Source organism: Cotesia typhae, unplaced genomic scaffold (assembly GCF_013202065.1).
Source record: "Cotesia typhae breed Kobodo isofemale line unplaced genomic scaffold, CoteBio_Ctyphae contig_44, whole genome shotgun sequence".
Taxonomy (NCBI): domain Eukaryota; kingdom Metazoa; phylum Arthropoda; class Insecta; order Hymenoptera; family Braconidae; genus Cotesia; species Cotesia typhae.
Window position 1 is genome coordinate 927,991 of NW_027423753.1, and position 25,617 is coordinate 953,607.

Sequence of the window (25,617 nt, forward strand, 5' to 3'; positions counted from 1 at the left end):
CATTTCATGGATGTAATGGAGACAACAGTGACCATTCAAAGAAACCTTTTGCCATTTCTAAAAGACAGTTTGTACTTTCTTGAGTTATCACTACGTCTTTATGTTTGGATTTTTTACCAGCTTACTCTGAATGACAATTCAGTCCCTGAAAGAGGGAACTCTTGATGATGATGATGATGATAAATGGCGACTGACGAATCGATTGAACCGTGAAAAATTTATATTAAAGTTACTGAGTAAATAATAAAATAAAATTGCCTAGAGGAGTATCTCGTCTCCTCGAGTTGTCGCGTGCTGAGCGGGTATGAAGTGTTGGATCGAATTCACGCGAAAATATATCTCCTGAAGGATATAAGAGCTGGGTGATAGATCTGAATGATGCTATCAGTTAATTTCGAAATTTCCTCGCCACGCGATTTCCCCGAATGAAATACAATAAATATATCGCTAAAATATATTAAATTTTTTTCCTTAAATTGTAGGAGATATTTAATATCTTATATTGAAATCCTGGGAATCCAACAATGCTGTACGCCTTTCACAATCATGCTTGAATTTAAATTTCATTTATTTTTAATGCTAATTTTTTTGAGAAATTAAAATTTACTTTTGTAAAATTATTTTTTAAACTTTAAACTAAAAATTACATTTATAAAATTGTAATATTAATATTCACAAAATGTCGGCATATAATCACGTGACTTAGCTCTGAGGGAACCAAAGTTATAGAGGTTACATTAACTTAACTTTGGAGTTTCCAGCTTAAAGCACAGGTTTTCTCTTACCAGCGATTGTAATTTGTGTATTTTACTGTCGCATGTTTACACGTGAAATGACGCGATAGGCACATCAGAGTAGTGGAACAATGGAATTTTCCTTTGTCCGCGTCTGTTAATGGAGGATCAACACGCCCGATTAATTTCTCATTCAGTGTATATTACGCGAAAACAGGTCTTTGCTGGTGGCGTACTCTGTGCCGGTTCTCCGACAGTAATAGTATGTCCTGTGTACTGTCCTGTGTCTACTACCACACTATAGATATAGACCCAAACTGTATAAAATATGTAGTGGATAGTGGATGTATGTCTATGGCGGTGGGTGTTGATACACGCTCGGACGCCATTTGCTCGATGCGTTTAAACGTACAGACAATAATAACATTCAGTCGAATGGGCAAGAACTGACAGTACGAGTGATGGAATATATACATATAGACGGAGATAATTAAAGGAAGGGTCATCGGAAGTGAAGTGACAACATTTGAAAGTGGAGGCTTTTGTTTTACCAATGACTCAATGTAATGGTAATAATTACTGGTATACGTAACAATCATTAAATATTCTGTTTATCTAACCCGATGGGCTTACGGCGATATTCCGATTTCAAGTCTACATATAGTAGACATTTATACCTATGCATAACATAACCAATAAATGATTATCCGAGCGTAAAATTATCTCCCGCTGATGAATACCCGACAAATAACCACTCACTCTCATCTCTCACCAGAGAACACCGGCACAGACTATTAATTTTAAACAGTTTTCAATATTCACCCGGCTGATAGTTACTTTTTACTAGATTTCATTAAAATCTAACTATTCTATCTTTTTATTTTTTATTAATCCCCTTAAATTAATATTTAAAGATAGATAATTAATTATCCATTCCGATTTAAAGACTAACTATTTACAACTCTGCTCGGTGAACCAGAGTTATAGCTGGCTAATGCTATCAAATCGAGGATACTAACAATACTAAGGAACGAGAGTGTTTTCTCAATCCGGGATCATTCTGCTCTAGACTAGTCGGAAGTTATAGAATTCGCGGTTATATTGGCTGTGTAAGTCCTCGAGTTATAAACTTTGGATTACAATACATTAATCCTGGTTTATCTGCACGGACTATTGATACTTAAATTTTGATTGTAGTATTTGATATTGGGCTTTTAATTCCGATGTTTTGGCTTTAATTGTAGAACAGTTTATAATTTTTAAAACTAATTAATTCTATAAAAATTAAAAATATTAATTTTTCCGATAAAACTAAAATCGCTTGAAATCAATTTAGCTAAACTAAGAAAAAAAATGTTAAAGTGATAAGCAGGACTGAAAGAAACAACTCTAATCTCATCCCTCGCGTGCCAAAAAAGCATAACCAAAAAAAAGAATAAAATACTGAGGGATGTTATTCACACGCCAGGAGATTACAAGTAAGAAGGATCTATAGTCATAGTTATAACTATTATATATACCCGAGATGTATTTTTTCGTCGAGGGAGTTTCAGATTAAATTTCGGAAATTACACAACTTCTTCTTCTTCTTCTTCTACTTCTTCTGGTTCCCCCCTTTGGACCCCTGGTGTCGCGAATCTCCATCCCCAGTAGATAAGTACATGCATAGATTCGAGCGGAATATTATAAGAAGGCATGAACTTGTTCTTATTATTTTGCTCCAGTGTTAGCAGAAATGAAACGGCAAAGTGCCCCAAAAATAGTTAACTGTGCCACGACACGATACGAATTAAAGCTCCGAAAGAGGGCTGTCCAAGAGTACTTATTACAAGTGATTATTTTTACGTTCCTTCCCTAGCTTCTACCACTTTCCGTGGAATATGTAATCATTATATTTTCGAGGTTGTGCCACAGACTCACCCCATTTTTAAGTATCACCTTCGCCGCTTAATGCTGGCTGGTGGTGATTTCCACCAAGAATATAAAGAAGAAATAACAAGACCGTGAAACAGAGGAGAAGGCGACAAGACAAGGAAGAAAGAATAAAGAAGAAAAGGAGAATGACTAAGTAGAGGACAGCCCTCAAGTTTTACATGCTGGGCTTCGGCTTTCAATTTAGCAAAGTCGTTCTCGTGTTACCGCCCACGTCTAGGCCCCATCTAGCAGCATTACTATACTATAGTTACACCCGCAAAGTCCTGGACGATTTTTATGAAGACTATCTGACACAAAAATAAGGGTAACAAATGACCGAGGCTAGAACAAACTCTAAATGGAAACTTTAAAACTTTATTTTCTTCTCTTTGGATTTTCACCCTCCCAGTTTGTCTCTTCTTCTTGTCAAGAAGAGCAAGAGAATTTTCCTGATTTCTCTATCCCCTCGAAAGAGCAAACCACGGAGTTTACCAGCAGTCCCAGTGGCTCATCAACTTTCGACCTCGATGGCATATTGATCGTTAGATTAATATATTCTCCAGGAAACATTAACGTACACGAACTTCTGGGACGAATATCGCCCTCGATGTTGCCTCACAACCTTTGACAGTGTGCACCGAGATCAATAAATATAATAAGTCTTTTATCAATATTGTTATTTAACGTTTTTCACATGCGATCGAACAATTATCTACACGGGGGACATTAACAAGCGCCATCTTTCTTTACGTTATTACTTTAATTACTAAATTGATTTGACCGTGAAATTAATTAAGGTTGTAATTGTAAGCAAGCTACGTACTAAGCGCCAACTGGCTTGGGATATATCTAGTAGAGGTTATGCTTTTTTTATCTTTCTTCAAGGGGGTAATTGTCAATTAATTACCTCATTTTTATTCCTCAAGAACGGCTGGATGCGTAATAGAATTTTTTTTTATTCGAAATTTATCCGTAAAAAATTTATTAATTTTTTTTTTTTTTTTTTTTTTTTTTTGACTTATTAAAAATGTCATATATTTTTTTGTTTTGAAATTCTCCAACAGGTGGCGTATTGTCGCTTTATCGTCTCCTTCGAGGAGAGTTAAATTTTTTTATTGTTAAGTTTGAAGAAAAATCTTTTGTTCGCTCTTTTAAGGAGCTTTTAGGCGAAACCTAACGGCTTTTTGTCTAACTAAATTTATAGTTAAATATATTATAATTAATTTTTTGGAGAAAAAAAATCAGAGGTGGAAATTTTGAAGAATCTTAACGTCAAATTAGGGAGATTAAATAATTATGTAATTTTATTAGTAAGTTGACAGGCTTCAGCATTGCATGATAATGAAAATAAAATCGAATTTGGTGTGACGTAATGAGACCTCAGAGCCCAATTGCTCACAGATTCCTCGGTTAATGAGAAACGAGAAGCGGGAAGCTGGCTGAGTAAACACGTGTAAACAATTAATTTAACAACTCCCGTGGGTATTTGGTGGTTTTCTATTGGTTGAAGCCAGCGACCGTGATTTTCCTACTCATTGCTTTTCGTAGCCACTGCTGCTGTACTGTATGTATATGTGTGTGTGCTCTTGTGTGCATGCCGTAAGTGATTGTAACAGTGATTGCGATAGTGAGTGTGGTGGTAATCTCCAGCAGAGCAGCTCTGCTCGACTGTTAGTGTAACATTCGTCGCGAAAACACGCTCGATAAAAGGGAAACGAGATGGTTTACAGTTAAAAGGGTCGTATGTTCAAGGATATAGGTTTTATTTTGGCGAACGGTTCAACGCCTCAACGCCTCAACACCTCAACGCCTCAATGACTCGCCGGCTGTTTCTCGGCTACACACTTGTATTAATTATACTTTCCACTCTGTATAATATGAAGGGGGTTGAAAGCTAAGAATGGCGAGTAAGCCCGAGCCGAAAGGACCAAAGGTATTTCTGAAAAGTAATTTTCTCTGCTCCTGGTCCAGTCACTCCGTCTAGGTTTAAAAAGTTACTGTCACTTCCATTAGGACAAACTCACAACTGGCTTAGCCGTGGTTTTCGTTCGAGGCTTTAAGACAAACTTTTTATTTTCCGACAAAACATCCAACCGTTCGAGACTTTTGTACTTTGTTATTAGTCGACCCTCAAAGTTTATTGTTTGAGAGGGAAATCCCGATGGGAATTTCCAAAAATTCTGTTTTTTTTTTTTTTTTTCAATTTCAATAATAGATCATTTTTATGAGCTTTTCCGGTGATTTTTTTTTTTTTTTTTTTATAAACTGCTCGGACTATAATTCAAGATAAAAAACTCAATTATTAATTTTATACTTAAATGAAAAGAAATTTTTTTTTCTCCAAATCAAGATAAAATTTTTTTTTGGTCTGAAAAAAAATTCACTGCACTGCCATATTGATTAAAAAAACAAATCAAACTTTCTAAAATTCAAATTTAAAAATAATTTTTACATAGATGATCTTGACGTCTAATCGTATTGAAACAAACTTATAATCAAAATCTATTCAAAGATAACAGCAATTTTTGTTATTCCAAAAAAGCAGCAGCTGATGGCTCCTGAATTGCACCCGGTGCAGAGACTTTTAGCCCGAAACCCAGCATTGACCATTCCAAGATAATAGCTTTTGTGGAACATAAGTGTTTAGAAAATGATAGGCAATAGAACTCGAATGTCCATTGAAAGACTACTTTGTTCTTAGCTTAATATTGCATCTTGTCACGAAACACACTACAACTACCTTTTTCATTGTTATATTAGTTTTTTTCTTATTTTCTTTGTTTACTCTGGTGTTTTTCATAGCACACGAGTGATTGCCCTGGGAATTCGAAATCGAGAATCGTGTGTACATCTATGGTGATATACATCTTATATACTATAGACGCGACACGAAGACACCGCTTTTACATTTACATTAGCTTTAATGAAACCGATAACGATCTGGGCAAACAATTGTGTACACACATTATCGAGGGACTTTATTTCAGTTATTCCCTCGGCGATAAATTAACGAGTAGGTGTGAAGAGTCATTATTTATTTTTTTTTTTTTTCGATATACGTTAGTATTGTTGCTATTACGAGGGATTATTGTTTATTGTCATGTTCAGATAATTAACACGAGTTATTGAACCCGAGACATTGATATGATAAGGAATAAAGAAGAGCCGTTGCTTTGTGGTCAATAGAAAAGAAATTATCTATTTTTTACTTGGTAAAAAATTCAACAGATGGCGACAGTAGCTAAAAAACTATAACTGTACATAAAAATGACGTACATCGCGTTAAAAGCGCGGGTTTTTTTGAAAAAATAATTAATTTAAACCTTGGAGTCATTAAATTTATTATTTTAATTACATAAGTGGTTAAAATATTTATTTTTTTCTCTTTTACATCAATAACTACATAAATTATCACATGCTTAAGTAATAAGCTATTATTATTATCATTATTTATATTTAAAAAAATGATATAAATTAATTATTCGACTTAAAATATTAATAAAATATGGAATAATAACGGATTGTTATTTTTAGATCGATAAAGCAGTAATTATTTTCTTTTTAGTTATGAAAAGCCCAAACAGATGGCGATAGTAGTACAATTACCATCATTATACATAAAAATGACGTTTTTTATGTTAAAAGCGCGGGATTTTTAAAAAACAAACTTAAAATTTATAAAATTCAGTATTTTAATTGAAATAGTGGTCAAGATATGAATTTTTTCCATCTACATCGTTAACTACGTGATTTATCAGTGTATTATTATATTTACCCGCATCCATAAATAATAAGCTATTATTTTTATTTATATATTTGTAAAAGTGATATTAATTCGCGGAAGATTGTAATGGTGGATAATTTACCGGCTTACACATAGACGATATACGACGTACGTGAGCCTGGTGCCAGGTAATACGCTAAGTAATACAAGGGAGAATTGCAGTAATATAAAGTAAAGTTGAGAACGAACGACATGCGAAGAGTAAAGATATATCGCGCGTGTTGGTTATTATCGCGATTCATATGCACGCCTTTACTCGACAGTCCTCAATCCTCAGGATACGACTCTGAAAGGTTCAGTATGCGCTGGCTGTTTGGCTGTTACGGTTTGTTGCTACTATCTACGTCTTAGTCTAATATTTAATTTATCGCAATTCATTACAGCGGAGTAATATGAAGGGTGATTGCACCTAAAAAGTGGGGTTAGTAATTATTTATCTTCATTATCGACTGGTGCTGCCAAAGGTATCCTTATTATTGATTTTTTTGATTTTATTATTGAAAAGTAATTTATTGTCATAAAATTAGTTCGTTATATTTTTTTGGAGGTGTTAGTGCTTTCAAGGTTAATTTCGACTGCTATTTTATTGATTATTTCAGTGTAAACAACTCAATGAAGCTCATAAATAGACAAACGCTGCGAATCGTAAAAGTTGATTACTTTTTTATGTTTATCTTGTAAACAATTTTATTTAATATTGATAAAATTTTTTTTTTTATATTTTTTCTATTAAAAAAAAATTTTTTAATTACAGAAAAATAGAAAAATTAATTAATAGAAACAATTAAAATGCACATATCTCTTATCGGTAATAATTTGGCTGTAAAAAATTCAATTATTGTCTTTTTAACTTCCAATTTGCAATTTTAAGCGAAAATAAAAAATAAAAAAAAAACTTGCGAGAATTTAAAGGCTAAAAACCCGAAAAAGTGGAATTTCGATCTGGGGGCGCTGAAAATTTTGTCAAAAAAATTAAAAATCAAAAAAATTAATATTGTATCTTAAAACTGAGACCTTGAGGATTCTAAAAATACCAGCAAAGACATAAAAATGAATTAATAACAATTTATAAAACCTATAATTGTCCCAATTTTTCTCTAAATTCTTCTTTTTCCTTAAAAACTTATAAAAATTAATTTAATAATTTTTATTATTTTATAAAATTAAAAAATTGTCATTTATGTCATCAAAAACTTTAATTAATTCCTTCAATATTAAACTAACTTAATTAATTCAAATGAAATTTATTAGCAGCAATTAATTTCCAAGTCTAAAGCGTATTTCAGCACCCAAAAAAATCACTATTAATTGAAGAGGGATTTGTAAGTCAAGGTCGTGCTCTGTCCACCGAAAAAGCGTATCGATTCCCAAAAATGCGTGACTAAAAGCACCCCTTGGGTCGATGGAGCATAACAACAACAATAACAATAACAATAACAATAACAATAACAATTAAAGCATAGAAGCAGAAGTTAATAAGGTTGATCACGCGGGTTAGGTCGAAAGCAGTGCGACCCAGTTTAAAAGTATGCAATGTAGTCTAGAGGAGTTTGTAGTTGAATATTAGCTCTCGTGTAGCCTTATTTGAAGCATGCAGCATAGAAACGATTAATCAGGCTGCTCCCACCCTCTACATTATCCCTCAACACACTCACTGATCCACGGAGTATATTTACACGGCAACACTCATATCAAAGCACCCTTTGCACAGAAGCACTATCATCGTTGCAATGAAGCATCGTGTAAATGCTCACCTGTATGTTCACCTACTAGTGAAAAAAGGTTTTTTCATAACCGCTGCGGCAGCCGCTGCGGAGTTTCGCGTACTCACGGAACAACTCCGCAACTACTACATCTCCGTCTACTTATACTCTTACTATACCTCTGAGCAATAACTTCGAGCCCAATACACAACATTGCTCAGGTTCCTCTCTGCTCGGCTCGCTGGTGTGAGTATGAGTACCGAGTACAGAGTACTGGCCCTCCCACTCCCACCTTATACTTTCTACCTTATACCTTATACCTTATACCTTCTACCTCAATTCACTGGTACTGCTCGCCCATTCAAACAGGAGGGTCAAGTATTTTCAGTTTCTGTTCTGTTGTTCACCAACTATCTAGTTCAGAGTCTGATACTCCGTTGTTATCAACTACAGTTATCCCCTACCGACTGCTCCAAAAAATTACAAACGGTTAATTGTTACTCCGAATTTTTACACCTCAAATATTTACCTTATTTTAATTAAAAGTTTCTCATGTATCTAAACCAATTGTCTCTTCAGTTACTTATTTTATCTAATTGGATTGTTTTGGTCAATGATAATTAAACTTACGGTAAGAGTTTTTTTTTTTTTTTTTTTTATATTATGAATTTTCATTCATAAAACTTCAAAATTAATTTTTTTTCTCACAAAAAAAAATTTATTTTAATCAAGTTAATAATTTTAAAGAATTCCTTCTTTTTAATTTGGGTAAAAAAAGCTTAATTAAAGTAAATTTTACTTAATTTAAGAATTTTTTTTCTTCATTCAAGACACATGTATTCTTTAAAATTTTTTAGAAAATAGTTTTGTCTCAGAAAATAATTAACAATATTTTTCAATATAATTAACGCGTTCATATTAAATCAAAATAATTAAGTGACTAATTTTTGGGGTGTTAAAAAATAAATAGGAAGTTTCTGAATCAATTTTGAGAAATTAAATGATTTAAAAAGTCTTCTTTAAACATGTGTGGCAATCGAAGCTTTTTAACAATGTAAAACTCTTTCGTAATGATACCTTTATATTGCTTGTTTTATTAGATTGCTATAGTACCTAGAAAGAGTCACAATTATTATGAAAATTAATTGATTAGAATGAAATTTTTTTTTATTAAAGATTAAAATTATTTTTAAATTGATTTTAAATTAATTTGTTTCAAAAAAGAATATTTTGAACAAAAACTATTAAAAAGAAATAAATAAAAAATTATTGAAATAAAATAAAATAAATTTCAATCGAAAAAAAATTTTTTATTCAATAATTTTCTTGAAATTTATTTTTAAACCAGAAAAAAAACTTAACCTGTAAAATTTTCCAGTACTTCTCAAAAAGTTGGTGTTATAACTACATCGACACTCCATATATCTATATATCTATATATATATATATATATATATATATATATATATATATATATATATATATATATATATATATATATATATAATAAGATATTCTCTCGGGAGATCCTCGAGTCAGTAGTAAACGCTACGGCAACTCTAATAAACCGCTCGTCATCGTCTTGACGGGACGGAAACGTCATCTAGACACTTCCGTCTTGCTTTCTGCGACATCAAGACAAACTTTTAGCCATTTCTAACTATACTTAGCAAATATATATAACCTAGACATTCATAACATCTAACCGAGACTGGGAAGAGGGAGGAGAGAGTTTTATCCTTCCCTTTGGTGAAAGAGTGTTTCGCGTGGAGACTGTCGCATCAAGACGAACCGGCGTACGTGTGTCATCCAGGATCCCGGGGATCAACGCCACTGATAGGCGACAGACACACACTAGAGCCAGAGATAGCTCGTAGTGTATGAGTGCCAAGTTGATGCTCTCACGCGTAGCTTGATTCCCATTATTATCATCATTATTATCACGCAGTAAGAGGCATCATCGATAAGCGGCGTCTGCCGAACGACATTTCTGAGGCAAGCTTGCCCACGGTCAATATTTACTCAACCGATGGCTATGGATCCAAGTTGATCGTGATGATCACTGCAAGCTCCTGCTATCGGAATCCGATCAATGCCAAACCGACCAAATGGCCAGTGTGTACCAACGGATTCGCCGTCCCTTTTCCTTCTTCACGGATTTTCTTCGGCTCTCATTGAACCTCCCTCCCCGCTCGTCCTCTGGGAGAGAACCAGTCGAGAAAAGGGAATAAAAAATCAACCCGGGAAGTAATTTTGCCGGACGGCGCTTTGATCGATGGAACGTTAATCATCAATTTCACTTCCCAGATTGGGAGATTGAGTGTTGCTGTTATTATAGATAGAACAGCTAGGCGACACTTAGATCTTTACTTTACTTTACGAGTCTGCGGCGAGAGTATCTGCCTGGACTCTGGCCTCCAAAGGCTCGCTGAAAGCCTTTATCACTCGTTTATAATGTTATTATTGATAATTTAATTTCATTATTGTGTTATGGTTCAAGATAAGAGGTGTGCATTCCTCGAGAGATGCAAGATAGCAAGGTGATTACGGCTTTTTACAGTGGCTATTAGTCACCGCTTTTTTAAGCCCTTAAGGAGATAAGAGTAGGCAAATTTTTATTGGATTTTTTTACAAAAATTAATATTAAATTTTTTTTTTTTTTTTTTTTTTTTTATTTATTAATTTTTGTGAGAATAAATCAATTATTTTCGGTAAAAAAATATTTTTTTTTTTTTTTCAATTTCTGACAAATTTATTTATTGTTACAAAAATATCTATTAAAAATAAATTTTTTTGTGCAATATTGGAAATTATTATTGTTAAATAGAAAAATTTATTTTTAAAAAACAATTTTTATATATAGGAATGCATTTCATTTAAATTACAATTCTGTTACGGGCTGGATGTTACAGAAGGATTCAATTAAATAGGAAAATTTATTGAAAGTCCTTTGACACAAGCTCTCGATATTGAAGAATATATTTTTTACTTGCAATAAAATTATTCGTACTTTTATCGGCGATAAACTGATACATGGAAAAAATACTGCCTGTTAGTTTTTTATATATTTTTTATTTTATAAGGATGTTATTTATATTACCTTCAAGGGAATAGAGAATATTTTAAACAATTTATTGTTTGTGAAGTGTAAAATTTAGTTTAATAGCAAAATACATTGAAATAAAAATTTTTAATTAATTGTTATCATTATAAAAAAAAATTTGAGAAATTTAGCAACAAAAAATATTTAAAAAATTTTTAAATCTCAGTAAAATTAAAAAAAAAAAAAAAAATTGAAGAAGATTTTCAGACCAAAGTAGACATCTGTTGACTACCATGAGAAATTCTTCTCCGAAATATCGGTACTCGATGCTGCAGTTCTCTTTTCTGCACCATAAACTTATATATATATATATATATATATATATATATATATATATATATATATATATATATATATATATATATATATATATATATATATATATATCATCCTAATTTTTTGCTGCAGTTTGAACTACGGTATATATATTTAAACATTACACATCTATAGTCGAACTCAATATAGTAAAATTACAATGCTCAACACATATGTTATCTGCAGTACGCGTTGCTATAAACACTTGGTAGAATATTGAGTCACAAAAGTGCATTATCGAATTATTATAAACAAATGTTATGAATTCTATTTATCTGCATTATTAAATGCTACTTGAAACCGGGTAATATAATAATTGGGCGATATAATACAATATAGAACAATGCAATCTGAATTCTATATATAATACAATATAATTTAATGTAATACAATGTAGAATATAATCGAAGTTTAAGTGTAACTCGAACTGTTAATTCATTATTAACAACATCGACGCTATGAATTATTGAGAATGTTTCGATTTAATGATTACATGTAATGTATTGGTATTGATAAACCGAATATACTTCGATTTTAACACCTGTAGCATTGTGTCGTTGAACTATAATAGTACACTCAATAATGTGCTAGATAAAGTCATTTCATTTATTATTTACTGCCTTTAAATATTTTAGATTTTTTATTGGTATTTATATTTTAAGACATTAGAGGTAGAAATGGTTGCTACTAAATTATATGACAAATCTGGTAAAAAGGTGAAGATTTATATATTTATTTAAAATTTTTTTGGAGTTTTTAATTATTATTTTTAATTTTTAATTAATTTATTTGTTAAAAATATTATTAAATTATTTATTTTGCAGACCGTAGCAGAAAATGCAAAGCTTGAAACAGTATCAGTTGACGATGACTACGATACTTGGGATCAAACTGGTTTCATGCTGAGAAGTGATATTGGTGACCACCTTACGCATTCAAAGTAAGTCATAATGACTCATTATTCTCATAACTAATAAATCACAATAGTTGGAGAATTTTTTATAAAATCATAGTCTGAAACTATAATTACTCCAGTTTTTTTTCCGACACGTTTCATTACAGTACAGAATGTAATTTTTTTTTCTTAATATTGTTTTGATAAATTTAATAAATAAAATTTTGCTTTATTAAATATTGACATTTTTAAAAATATAAGCTCATCCCGATGTTATACTCATCGAGAGCTTTCATTTGAGTACCCACATGCATTTTTTATATATTTTTCATATATACATATATATATATATATATATCAAATATATCAAATATATGAAAAATTGATGTGGGTACTCAAACGAAAGGTCTTGATGAATGTAACATTTTTCTTAATAATATAGATAAATAAATTTGATTTTTCAGGTGGGGAGCGCAAGGCTGGTGCCGCCCGAGCTGTATCCCCATCAGCATAATCCTGATCCTGATAGTCCTGGTAGTTTTACTGCCTTTACTAGACCACGCGGAGCACAAACACTTGAGCAATTCGAGTATTTACGGAAATGAATCTGAGTACATCTGCAAGGACAGCTGCCGTATTTCGCTGGTCGAATCAATACCCATCGGGGTGATTTACGATAATAATTCAGTGGTCCACCGGAGCACTTATTCCACTTGGATTGAGCTCATTCAGTCCGCTCAATATACTATTGAAATTGCGTCATTATACTGGACTATGACCAGACAAGATGTTTATCCCGACGATAGCGCCCGAGAGGTAAATTACTTAGTAATTCTCTCTGGGCCCAAACAAATCATCAAAATTACCTGCTACATTATATTCTACTTCACTATTTATTTTGATTTTTTTTTTCTTTTCTCAATTTTATATATCAATAAACGATTACTGAAATCCCAGACGGCAAACCGGTGGCCTAATTGACCCGGTAACTTCTCAAAAACTCAATTTAGATACTTTTCTTTTAAATATTCCCAATAATTAATAAAGTTTTCGGGTCAACTTTTTTCTTTATATATTAAACGAAAACGTCTCGGCAACTGGTTCATATTAGAAACTTTTAATGTAAATTTATTAAATATTTAATATAACAGTTTATTTCATCCAACTTTTCACCAGAATTTTTTATAATTTTAATGCATATATACTGAAATTAAAATCCATTATTGAAACCCAGACGACGGTATATTTATTAACATTCAATTTAACATAATTGTAGATAATTTAAGTATTAATTTTTTTTTTTTTTTTTTTTTTTAATTAATTTTATTTTAATAATTAATTTACTTTTATTATTTTTTAAAAAATATTTTATGAAAAAAAAAATTAATAATTGATTTTAATTTACAGGGCGAAGACGTCTTCGAAGCGTTAGTTTCCGCCGGAAGAGACAGAAATATTATGATAAAAGTCGCCCAGAACGCGCCCTCCCAACTGAGCCCCAACTTTGACACCGAGTACTTGTCAAAAAAAGCCAACGCCGAAGTAAGAAGTCTAAATTTTGCGGCTTTTTTCGGCGGCGGAGTATTACACACCAAATTATGGCTGATAGATCGCACGCATGTCTACGTCGGATCAGCGAATATGGACTGGAGATCCTTGACCCAAGTCAAAGAACTGGGCGTTCTTATCCAAAATTGCACGTGCTTGGCGAATGATTTCGCCAAAATATTTGAGGTAATTTTATTTTTATATTTTAAAATTACTCTAAAATCTCTGGGGAAAAAAATTTTCTAATAATGTAATGTATATATCGCTTTTCCAGAGAAAAGCGATATGTACATTATAAATTATCTGAAAATAACGATTTTGCAGAGGAAAACAAAGATTTCCTGTGCATAATAATGATCTATAAATAATTTATCAATTTTTTTATTTCCTCCCAGTTTTTGCTTTAAAATTTTACGACCTCTTTCTATCTTAATATCTTACTTGATTAATTTTTATTGTGGCGCAAAATTATTTTTTATTATAAAAAAAAAAATAAATAAAAAATAAAAAAAATTTTAGACGTCGGTTAATTTAATTTTTAAAAAGAATATTTGCCACTAAAATTAGTAAAGAATTTTTTTTATTTATTTAACAAATAAATTAGTCTTAATTAATTTAATTTTAATAATTATTTAACAGGTTTACTGGCAGCTGGGTAAAGATGGAAGAGTTCCAGCGTCCTGGCCTGATTCTGTCAGTACAAAAATAAATATCAACAACCCAGTGAACTTAACTACAGAGGGTAATAATTACAGAGGATTTATCACGAGTTCTCCAGCGTCCCTGTCTCCCAAGGGTAGATCCAACGATATCGACGGGATTCTGGACTGCATAGAGAAAGCTGAAAAATTTATTTATATATCTGTGATGGATTACGCTCCTCTGACTGTCTACTCGCCGAAAGTAAAGTACTGGCCGGTAATAGACAACGCATTGAGATCGACGGCCATCGACAGACGGATCAGAATAAGATTATTGATCTCCTGGTGGAAACATTCCCGTAAATCCGAGGATAATTTCCTGGCTTCCTTGATGGATCTTACCAATAGTTACAAGAATGTCAGGATTGAAATCAGGCGCTTTGTTGTACCGACTAATGAAGAGTTTGATAAAATTCCCTTTGGAAGGGTTAATCATAATAAATATATGGTTACTGACTCGGCGGCTTATATTGGGACCAGTAATTGGTACGGGGATTATTTTATCGATACTGCTGGTAAATATTTTAATTTTTAATTATTCTTTTTTTTTTTTTTTTTTTTTTTTTCAATTAAAAAATTTTTTAATACTTTTAAAAATTATTTATTTTTTTATAAAATTAATTAATTATAAATTTTATTTATTGTCAGGTATCGGATTAATATTAGAAGACGCCGATCACAAAAACAACGAAAGCATCCGCCAACAACTAGAAGACGTATTTCTCCGCGACTGGAACTCTCCTTACTCATACCCACTGAATACGACTCCAGCAGCCAATCGAATTCGTTCAGCGGTTAAAAACAAAATGAATTACTTCCTACCGTACTATCACCACCACATACACGCGTAACTTGATCTAAGTTAAGAAAGTGTGTAAATATTATTGAATTAAAAATGACACTGAAGTTAGCTGATAGCTGTCAATTTTTTTTATTTTTATAAAAAATCAATTACAATGAAAAAAAAAATTTTTTTAATGAAATTTTTTTTTTTTTTCGATTAATAATTTTTTAAAGAAGAAGAAAAAAAATTCTAATAATTTTTAAACTTCAGTGTCATAATTAAAATTAACTTAATCGGGGTAAGTTAAACTGTAAATATTTAGAAAACGAGCGTTAATTAATTACGTACTTAATTAAAGTACGTAAGTAATAAAACAACGAAATGAAATATTTTATAATTGCACGCGTTGCTTACCAACGAAATTATTTTTTTACAGCGTTTATTTTCTTTTTACTGGTTTTTTTTTTTTTTGCCAGTAGTAAAATAAAAGTCCGCCGGTAATTGTACCTTATATTAATAATTAAATAAATGCATAATGTAAATTTAATATAAAAAATAAATAAGAATAATATTTTGAATTTATTTTTAACATTTAGAAAATCTGATCAAGTTTTTAGATGTCGTCAAAGTTAATTTTCATTAATTTATCTTGACAGTTCTCTCTTACCGGCTGCTAAAATAACTCTTCAGATGGCGCAACAGTTCCAATTATTATTATTATTATTATTATCATTATTGTAATAATAACAATGATTAAAAAGATCCATAGTTCAGTAGTTGAAGAATTCGCCTGGAGTCACCGGTGTATCTACAAAGATATTCTAAAACTCTAAACTTGTAAAAAAAAATCAAAACAAGATGATGAAGGTAACTTATTATTTATTTATTCGATAATTATTCAAAATTTATATTTTCATGGATTAATATAGTAATTTTTTATAATTATTCAATTATTGGTTAATCCTGCAAAAATTCTGACGTCCAAAGGTCGTTTTGCAAATGAACATAATAGATAAGGTTAAAAATAAAAACTTATCACTGAATCTAGATCTTTGAATAATAATTAATTTTTATTACAAAAAAAAAAAAAAAAATTAGTTAAAAAATTTTATTTAATTTTTACACGTGGAATTTTTTTATTTAATAATTTTAATTGTTAAAAAATTCACAATGTGTTTTAAAATTCCAAAAAATTTTTTTAATTATAATATAATTAATTTTATAAATTTTTTAGGGATTAGTAACTTTGGTGACAGGCGGTGCGTCAGGATTAGGACGTGCGACTGTTGAGAGATTTGTCCAGCAAGGTGGTAAGGTAATCGCCGCGGATTTACCGACTTCTAAGGGCCAGGAAATGGCCAAGGAGTTGGGTCCCAATGTAATATTTGCGCCTATGGATGTAAGTAATTATTATTAAATTAATGAATTAATTCCGAGACTTGTAAACTTAATTTTATAAACAATTTTAAATATTTTTTTTTTTACACCTCAAAAATAATTATTCCAGGTGACATCAACAGAGGACATAGAAAAAGCGCTTGACTTAACAAAAAGTGAGTTCGGAAAGCTGGACGTTTTAGTAAACTGCGCTGGGATAGCAGCAGCGTTCAAAGTCTACAACTTCAACAAGAAGCTTCCACACAGCTTGGACACTTTTTCCCGAGTGGTGACCGTCAACACAATCGGGACTTTCAACGTGATCCGACTTTCCGTGGGACTGATGGGCGACAACACGCCAAACGCCGACGGGCAGCGCGGAGTGATCATCAACACCGCCAGTGTAGCCGCTTTCGAGGGACAGACAGGTCAGTCCGCGTACTCAGCCAGCAAAGGCGCCATCGTCGGAATGACTCTTCCACTTGCTCGCGACCTTTCTTCTCAAGGCATCCGCGTTTGCACGATAGCTCCGGGACTGTTTGACACTCCGCTGTTGTCTTCTCTGCCTGAGAAGGTCAGGATCTTCTTGGCAAAGACAGTCCCCTTCCCGCAGCGTCTGGGAAAGACCGAGGAGTTCGCTCAGCTGGCCCAGGCTATCGTCGAGAACCCGCTCTTGAATGGCGAGACTATTCGTCTGGATGGTGCTCTTCGCATGCAGCCTTAAAATATTTTTATTAAGTGTCAATTTTAATTATTTACTTTGTAAATTAATTTTAAAATTGACTCTAATAAATTTTTTAAGTGGATCAGGAATTTTTTATAACTTTTATATGAATTTTATTAGATCTTTATAAATGTTGGTATATTTTAAATAATAAAATTAGAAATTTATGCATTTAAAAAAATCTAAAAATTCATTTTTAATAAAAATAATAAATAAATTTTTTTTTTTTTTTTCCCCAATATTTTAAGAGTGTAAAATTGAACAATTTTAGTAATTTAAAAAAATTTTTTTTTTTTTGAAAAAAAAAATTTCAAAATTTGCCAGATGTAAAAAAAAGAAACTCCAATATCGACAATATTTTTAATTTCTTTATTTACGACTGTACAATTAATCTCATTTATTATTTAATATTTTCACATTATTGTTCTTTATTTCATTATAGTTTATAATATTTATTTATTTATTTTTTTTTTATTTATTTATATATATAGCGATAACGTTGCAAAAATCACAACGCGTTACAATAGTTACCTAGAGTATTGCCTAGAAAAAATTTGTGTACATAATATCAACATAAAAATATTTAATAATTAATAATAAATAATGAACATTTCTTGGGGATTTATCTCGCGAAACACACACGGGGAATAGCATTTATTAGTTTCCTTAGTAGTCTTCTTTAAATATCATCCTCATTATTATTATTATTATTATTATTATTATTATTATTATTATTATTAATATTGGTATTATCATTATTGAAATAAACTTTATTAGAGTCTTTATTCCCGAAAACCACCGGAGAATTACTCCAAAACTTCATCAAGGAATGAAATTTATTTTGATGATTATTAGGAAGAGCCAGTTTTTCTGTTAAGGCATTGTAACCCTCATCTCCGAGGTAGAGTCAATCCTAGGCATTGGATTCCTTGAGGTTCTGAAGTTTCTCCAGCTGGTCGGGCTGCAGCTCATCAGGTATGCTGGCGCGTCCGCCGATCAACATCTTCTCGGGGATAATGTCAGGCTGCTCGTCGCTGGTCTCGTTGTTCTCGACCTGCATTTCAATAACCGTACCTCGGGAAGGCAATGACGCTGAATTGTCAGCAGTGCTAGGCCCGGATGTCGAGTCAGCTTCACTTCCGGAGCTGCTGCTTATAGGAAATGGCGCCGAGTCAGCTGGCAAGTCGTCGACAGTTGACTTTTCTTCGACTTCTTCATTAGGCGGAGTTTCTTGGTGTTCTTGTTCTTTTATTTCTTCTTTAATTGTTATTTCTTCTTCGGCTTTTTTTTCTTCTTCCTCACCTTCATCTTGTTTCTGGTCTTCTTCCCCGGGAAAAGGTCGCTCGATTTCTTCCATAGGCGTCGCTGCGGTAATCACGATCTGCGCGACACCTAGGCCTCCGTCATCTTCAACTTTTTCTAGCTTTATTTTAGGCCGGTCTCCATCTTTTATTACCTTGTCATCCTGCGGCTCCTGTCAAATAATTTTTAGGTTAGTTTTTTTTTTTTTATTTATTATTATTTTAATTTGTTTTTTCTTCTTCTCAAGCTTTTTTTTTCTCACTTGACTAAGTGCACTACGAAAAGTTAAAAAATAAATAAAAATACTAAAGTCAGCTGACATTTTTAATTTATTAAATTAAATAATTAAAAAAAAATGTTTTGTCATTTTTATATTACACTCAAATTAAGAAGAAACAGCTGATAATTTTAAGAATTAAAAAAATAATAAATTATAACAAGAAACATTTAATTTTTTTTATCAAGAAATTAACAGCTGTCAGCTGATTTTGGTATTTAAAAAAAAAAAAAAAAATATAAAATAAGCCAAGGCAATTTACCTTGTCACCTTCATCCGACACTTGAACGACTGCACATTGATACAAAGCCAATTCAATAATTTAGATCATTTTTAATTACTAATTTTTAGCTTATTACTTACCGACTATTCCTGGCGCAGCGCCGGTCTCGTCGAATTGACTTCCGTAGTGACTTTTCTGGTCTCTGGACATTGTCATGGAAAAGTTTTCTACTTCACCGTTTATTATTGGCGGCTTTCCTTCTTCTGCTGCTGCTGAAAGTAATAATAAAATATTAATTTCAGTTTTCAGTTTGAGTATCCTGCCAGCTGACTGTGAAACTAGGAGGGCAGTATTGTAAATCAATTAAGCGGCCATTGTGGAAAAATTTTTTACTGCTCAATATTCATTAATAAGGTAAGTTAAAAATTAATTTTTATTTTTTTTATCAACTCTAATAAAAATATCAATATATAAAATTTTTTTTTCATAATTAATTTAATTAAAAAAATTTTTAAATGTTTCTTAAATTAATTATTCAAAAAATTATTTTATTAGAAATTTAAAAATAAAAATTTTGACAAAAAAATAATATAAATTTTGACTTTCAAATTAATTAAAAAAATTATATTAATAAATCCGCCGTACAAAAGACTAAAAAGAAACTTAATTAAATTAATTAAAATAAAAAAATTACCAAAAGCTAAAGCAAGTTCTTCAGTAAGCGCGTATTCAGGAACTTCTGGAGGCGTAAAAACAGGCGGAGCAGAACTAGGGGGTGTTTTGCTTTCTTCAGGAGTCAGCGGAGCGCCATCAGGAGCACAGGGTTCAACAACCAGCGAAGGAAATAATCCCCTGCGTCCATGAAGCTCTCCTTCCCACCAGCCGTCGTCCATATCATGGGGCTCTGTCTTAATTATCTTAAGCACGTCTCCTTCCATGAAAGTCAGCTCTTCATCGCAAGTCGCGTCGTAGTCATAAAGAGCGATGCAGTACGAAGCTCCGGGATCTTCAGGGACATATTGCTGTTGTAATTGTGGTTCTGGTTCCGGTTCCTGCGGAGCAGGTTCCTGCTGCGCGTGAAGATGAGCATCAGGATCAACCGCGTCGTGATCGTCGATAGTGTAGTCCACCGAGGAGAAAGAGATCTGTGTGACCAGCCCCGGCTGGGATATCAGCCCCGTTGTGGCCACAGCTTCTCGCTCTACGTCCAAGTAATTCTGCGGAACGAAGCCTTCTTCTCCGCGGTAATTCCTGGCTCGCAGCCAGCCGTCTCCGTCGCCCTCGCCTACTACTTCTAGTTGCTCGCTTTCGACTATTGATAACTCGTCCGGATTTTGTGCCTGGTAATTAAAAATTTTTTAAATTAAATTTATATTTAATTAATTATTATTAATTAATTAACTAAATAATTCATTTACAGTGTAAGAATACAGAGCAGTGCATTTGAATAATTGTAGACTGGCGTTTGGATCAGATACTTCAGCTGCTGTGTCGGTGACTACTTCTCCTTTTTCGTCAGTAGTTCCCCAATCTATCTGGGTTGGATCGTCCCAACCTGCTACTGTTTGCTCCATTCGTTGCTTTTCTTCTTCTAGTAGAGCTAAAATAATTTAATACAGTTAGAATTTTTTTTTTTTTTTTTTTTTTTTTAATTAATTTTTTTCAAAGTTATACAAAATTATTTTTTTTTTTTAGTTCTAAATTTTTTTAATTATATTATTTAGTCATTAATTATATTAGATTTTTCAGCAATAAATTTTTGATATTTTTTTAAAGAATTTAAAGCAAAAATTTTCTAAAAAAAATTCAAAAATTTTATTGCAAAATTGATATTTTTTTTTTATAAGCTAAAAATTAAACTTTTAATTTTAAAATGAACAAAAATTAAGTAAAGATAATTATCTAATAATTAACGTAAATAAATTAAATATTAAAATCACAAATATCGATGAAAATTGCCCCAACATTATCGATAATTACTGATGATAATAATAAAACAATAATTTACCATCAACTTCAGCGCTATCATGCCTCTCGCGTTCATTATAAGTCTCATCCTCGTGCTGGCTGGAATGACGAGCACTGCCGGGCCTCTCGACGGTCGTTAAATCGCTACCGGCGTCATTGTCGCTGTCGTAGAACGAATCCGAGGACGGGTGTTCCTATAAATAAGTAAAGTTAGTTAATCAATCGATTGATTGATCGAGTAATTAAATCCAACAAGCTTCAAGCTTCAACATCAATTACAGTAATTATAATTAATATTTAAAGTTATTAATTAATTACCGCAGCTCCCGATGCGTCAGTACGTACTGACAAAGAGCTCGCCGAACGAGGCATGTCCTGGACGCTTAGAGTCTCGGCCTCTTGCAGGAACTCGTCGACGTTAACTGAAATAAAATATAATTAATTTTTTTTTTTTTTTTTTTTAATTGAAAAATTAAAAATTAAAATTGAAATAAATAAAATTTACCTCCGCCAGCACGCAGGCATTCGATCCGAGCTTCAGCTTTCATTTTGGCCGTCTAAATTTAATTATTTAATCAACAAATGATGATAATAATAATAATTGAATTTTATAGTTTATTATCAGTACCTCAGCGCGTCGAATATTGTGCTTCAATTCGTCTATTTTGGTGTCTAAATCTGGACCATTTGGATCATTCGGGTCACTCTGTAATTTTAAAATTATTTTTTATTTTTTATTTTTTAATTTTTATTTTTTATTTTATTTACTCACTTTCTGTCCTGACTCCTTAAGCTGGAGCATTGCGTGTAATTTTCTAGTATTCTCGCGGATATTGCTTACTTCTCGGGCTATTTTTGATGACCATCGTCGGGCTTCTTTGCCCAGCGATGTTGCAGCTGAATGATCTGCAGTTACCCTTAAATTAAAAAAAAAAAAAAATAAATAAATAAATTGATATAAATATCCATAATTAAAACAAAAAAAAATTATTTATGGTAATTAATTTATTTAAATTAATTTTCTTCTTTATAAAATTTTTTTTATAAATTTATTACCAGAATTAATATTAAAAAAATTATTGTTTAATTTTTGGACACAAAAATTAATAAAAAAATTAAAAATTATAGATAAGAATGATGATTTATAATTTTAATAAATATTAAAATATACTTTTTCAATATAAAGGTCAAAGAAGAAAACTTTTAACTTACCTATCAATTGGATCACTGTCACAAGGCTCGAAATCATACTGTATATGTTGTTTTAATACCGGGTAATATAAATTGCAGCATTGAATGTTGTATTCTCTTGTGAGCTGTTAAAAAATTTTTTTATTAATTTATTTATTAACTATATTAAAAAAAAAAAAAAAAAAAAAAAAAAAATACAATAGTTAGATTTTTAATAAATTTAAAATTAACTTTATTAAAAAAAAATCAAGATAAATTTTAATTTAAAAAAATAATATAATAATTAGATTTTTATAAAATCTACTAAAAAATTTTTAATTAATTTTATTAAAAAAAAAAAAAAAAAAAATTACCTGTTGTGCTTGATCACGAATTTTACCAAAACTATTTTGCGTAGCCATGCAAGTAAGCAATTCAGTGCGACCCATAAGTGTCAAATACTCTTGAACTTTGTCATAGACATTCTGCTCAAGATACTGCATCGTGGTTTGCAGATCGACCGCGAAATAGCGATTCTGATGGGCGTTGGCGGCTGCTAGACTCAACAAGTAATCGTTACGCGCTCCCGTTGATTTTTCTTCCAGAGCATCGCGTTTTGATGTTACCTGTAATTTGTGTAATCCAGATTGATCAATACAAAAAAATAAATAAATTTATGTACAGAGATAATAACGTGATGCCTGACATAACAGCGTCGGAAATACGCGACCGGGTCACTGACGTGCGATTTAATTTAAAACTATTACTCGCAATAGTTTAAACTTTTATACTCTGAAATCACCCAAGCTCAATTCTTTACAGAGAATCTTTTTTTTTTTATTTATTTATAAGAGATATTTTTATAATATACCTTGGCGCTATTTTTCTGCAAAGAAGTTATTGACTGGAAAAACGATCCTTTTTTCTTCTTTAGCTTTTCTTCGATATCTTTGGCTTTGTCGCGGACGTCATGAGCGCTGTGCTCTTCGTCGTGGTATAATTTCTTTGTTTTATCGACATCCTGTACACATGTCTGTAGTTCTTTTTGTACTATCAGTAGTTGGTCTATTGCCTGAAGAAAAAAAAAATTATTAATCAATTTTATCGATTACTTTATTATTATATTTTATATTTTATAAAATTATTGATTGATAAATTAAAAACAACTTTATTTATTCAAATTTTTTTATAGTAATTATTGTGACTAAAATATTGAAGATAAAAAAATGGGCAAGAGTTTTGAAAGTAGACTCAAATAAAATTTTAATTTAAGAAGAAATATTAACAAAAATTTATATATACCTTTTTTGATATTTGCATTTTATGCATACGTAAAATTTTTGCATCATCTGCTATTTGCTGTTGAAATACTTCAACAGCAGCCAAACGCGCTCGCGCTAATTTTTCATTTTCTTCTAATACAGTCCGCCAAACATTCCACATGTTCCTTAAAAATTTTTATTATTATTATTATTATTATTATTATTTTAAAAGCTTAAAAATTGATAATAATAACAAAAATTAAATAAAAAATAAACTTTACCATTTTTCATCAGCATTATCTATTTTTAAATCTGGAATATTTGGAATCTTCTTATTCAAATACGCTGATGATATTTTAAGTAATGCCTAGAATAAAAAATAACATCAATAACTTTTTAAAACAAAATTTTTTAATATGAACTTACTTCAGAATATGATTTTTCAATAGCCGATTTTTTCAATGTGAAGTTCCTGAAAAAAAAAAAAAAAAAAAAAAAAAAATAAATAAATAAATAAATAAATAAATAAAAAATATTTAAAGAAGAAAATAAAAATATATATACCTTATATCTTCAAGAAGATCACACTCATGTTGATTTTTAGCCGCTAGTTTAGCAGCTTGTTCACTGTGTACATTTTTCAAAAACTTCGCATAATTGCCCTAGAAAAATATGAAACAGAGGGTGAATAAAAAAATTGATAGACTAGGGTACTAAATAGAATAAAATAGACGTAGTACGGACGTAACAGGGTATAAATAGCCTAAAATTAAGTGGTAAGGTAGTAATAAATAAAACGGGGGTGAAAATTTAATGACATAGATTCGATCCTTAAGAACGGGCGGTGAATGTGAATCGATTTTCCCAGGAGCGTTCCGCGGGTATGAGTAGCTGAGTGGTCACACCGCGATTGCGGAATCGCCAAATCTTCCGGTCTGTTCTGCTCTGGTTATTTTTATTAATAAAATTTAAATGAAATAAAATTTTACAATCGATAAAAAAAAAAAAAAAAAAAAGAAAAGAAGACAATGTCCGCGATTGCTTCCTGGTTCGATTAGCAACGATAGCTTCTCAGCTTTTAAATTCTCCAAGTAGAAAAATAAAATGAAAAATTGAAAAATAAAATTTACCTTCCTCGGTGGCGGTTGCATGATCGACCAGCCGCCTGAGCCTCACCACTCAAAACTGTACAATACTTGAAAAGAAAAAAAAGAAATGATTTTATAAAAATGCAATTCAACACTCTGACAGGCAGACACTCACCACTTGAATTCGGATGATGATGTTATCCCACTGCAAATCCGTATGCTACTGGCCTCTTGCCCTCAACTTTTACTGTTTATTGATCGTCCTGGCGCCTGCGTTTTCGGACCCACACTGACATATATTGTTCTAAATTGTTCAGGAGATAGGTGGAAATCGAGTAGAGGCTTAGGTGGTGGGTACGCATGTGCTACCTAAATGCAAGAAGGTGATCCGCGAAATACCCTAACACCCTCTTCTTATTTTACACACCGAAAGCTACTCTTCAACACCCACGTCTTCATTATTTTGTCTTTTTACAATTTAGTAATAATTCAATTATTCTTAACAATTATTTTTTACATTTTCCTTTTATAAAATTAACATTTTTAATTATTTATGAATTTGGAAAAAATATTTATAATTAATTATTTTACTGTGATTTTTTTTAAGATTTCTTCTTTAAAAATTAAAAAAAAAATATTTTTATCTTTTAAATTTAATTATTAATTTTTAAGCTTTTGAAATAATAATAATAATAATAATAATAATAAATAAATTAATTAATACGAACTTTTACAATATAAAATA

General features: G+C 31.3%; 3 protein-coding genes across 11 annotated transcripts in view; 2 read left to right on the forward strand and 1 right to left on the reverse strand.

The window, feature by feature from the left end:
• LOC141528954 (5'-3' exonuclease PLD3) overlaps positions 1–16,071 on the forward strand; it is a 39,542-nt gene extending 23,471 nt beyond the window's left edge. For 4 of the 6 annotated variants that reach the window (XM_074245255.1, XM_074245254.1, XM_074245257.1 and 1 more), the window contains 5 exons: positions 12,378–12,493; positions 12,913–13,264; positions 13,856–14,182; positions 14,636–15,212; positions 15,346–16,071. In XM_074245255.1, the coding sequence (XP_074101356.1) occupies positions 12,378–12,493; positions 12,913–13,264; positions 13,856–14,182; positions 14,636–15,212; positions 15,346–15,548 (1,575 nt within the window). In that variant the 3' untranslated portion in view covers positions 15,549–16,071. Of the gene's footprint in view, positions 1–687; positions 1,304–11,720; positions 12,270–12,377; positions 12,494–12,912; positions 13,265–13,855; positions 14,183–14,635; positions 15,213–15,345 lie in introns of those variants that run through there. The other 2 variants (XM_074245259.1, XM_074245258.1) reach the window with 2 other exon arrangements.
• Positions 16,072–16,204: 133 nt separating this feature from the next.
• Positions 16,205–17,671, forward strand: Scu (hydroxysteroid 17-beta dehydrogenase 10). Its single transcript, XM_074245262.1, has 3 exons — positions 16,205–16,348; positions 16,716–16,880; positions 16,989–17,671. The coding sequence occupies exons 1-3, from the start codon at positions 16,340–16,342 to the stop codon at positions 17,580–17,582; spliced, it is 768 nt and encodes a 255-aa protein (XP_074101363.1). The 5' UTR covers positions 16,205–16,339; the 3' UTR covers positions 17,583–17,671.
• A 237-nt stretch (positions 17,672–17,908) lies between these two features.
• On the reverse strand, positions 17,909–25,428 carry LOC141528953 (protein nervous wreck). 4 transcript variants are annotated; one of them, XM_074245250.1, is made up of 19 exons: positions 25,048–25,417; positions 24,915–24,979; positions 24,349–24,446; positions 24,211–24,256; positions 24,066–24,151; positions 23,825–23,969; positions 23,394–23,594; positions 22,897–23,148; positions 22,565–22,668; positions 22,125–22,269; positions 21,981–22,058; positions 21,858–21,909; positions 21,671–21,774; positions 21,393–21,546; positions 20,803–20,984; positions 20,079–20,724; positions 19,525–19,653; positions 19,424–19,452; positions 17,909–19,056 (listed from the first exon to the last, which is right to left on the reverse strand). In XM_074245250.1, the coding sequence occupies exons 2-19, from the start codon at positions 24,933–24,935 to the stop codon at positions 18,496–18,498; spliced, it is 3,033 nt and encodes a 1,010-aa protein (XP_074101351.1). In that variant the 5' UTR covers positions 24,936–24,979; positions 25,048–25,417; the 3' UTR covers positions 17,909–18,495. The 4 variants fall into 4 exon arrangements, with proteins under 4 accessions (XP_074101351.1, XP_074101350.1, XP_074101353.1 ...); XM_074245249.1 differs by having other exon boundaries at positions 17,910–19,056; positions 19,525–19,656; positions 25,048–25,415; XM_074245252.1 differs by lacking the exon at positions 19,424–19,452 and having other exon boundaries at positions 18,903–19,056; positions 25,048–25,428.
• Between the last annotated feature and the right edge of the window lie 189 nt (positions 25,429–25,617).

Coding starts and splice junctions, on each gene's coding strand:
- LOC141528953 (XM_074245249.1), bottom strand. CDS start 24,935: ATGCAACCGCCACCGAGGAAG. Junction 24,152..24,210: donor TTGAAAAATCATATTCTGAA/GTAAGTTCATAT, acceptor TTTTTATTCTAG/GCATTACTTAAAATATCATC. Junction 21,910..21,980: donor ACAATATTCGACGCGCTGAG/GTACTGATAATA, acceptor AATTAAATTTAG/ACGGCCAAAATGAAAGCTGA.
- Scu (XM_074245262.1), top strand. Junction 16,881..16,988: donor TAATATTTGCGCCTATGGAT/GTAAGTAATTAT, acceptor TAATTATTCCAG/GTGACATCAACAGAGGACAT.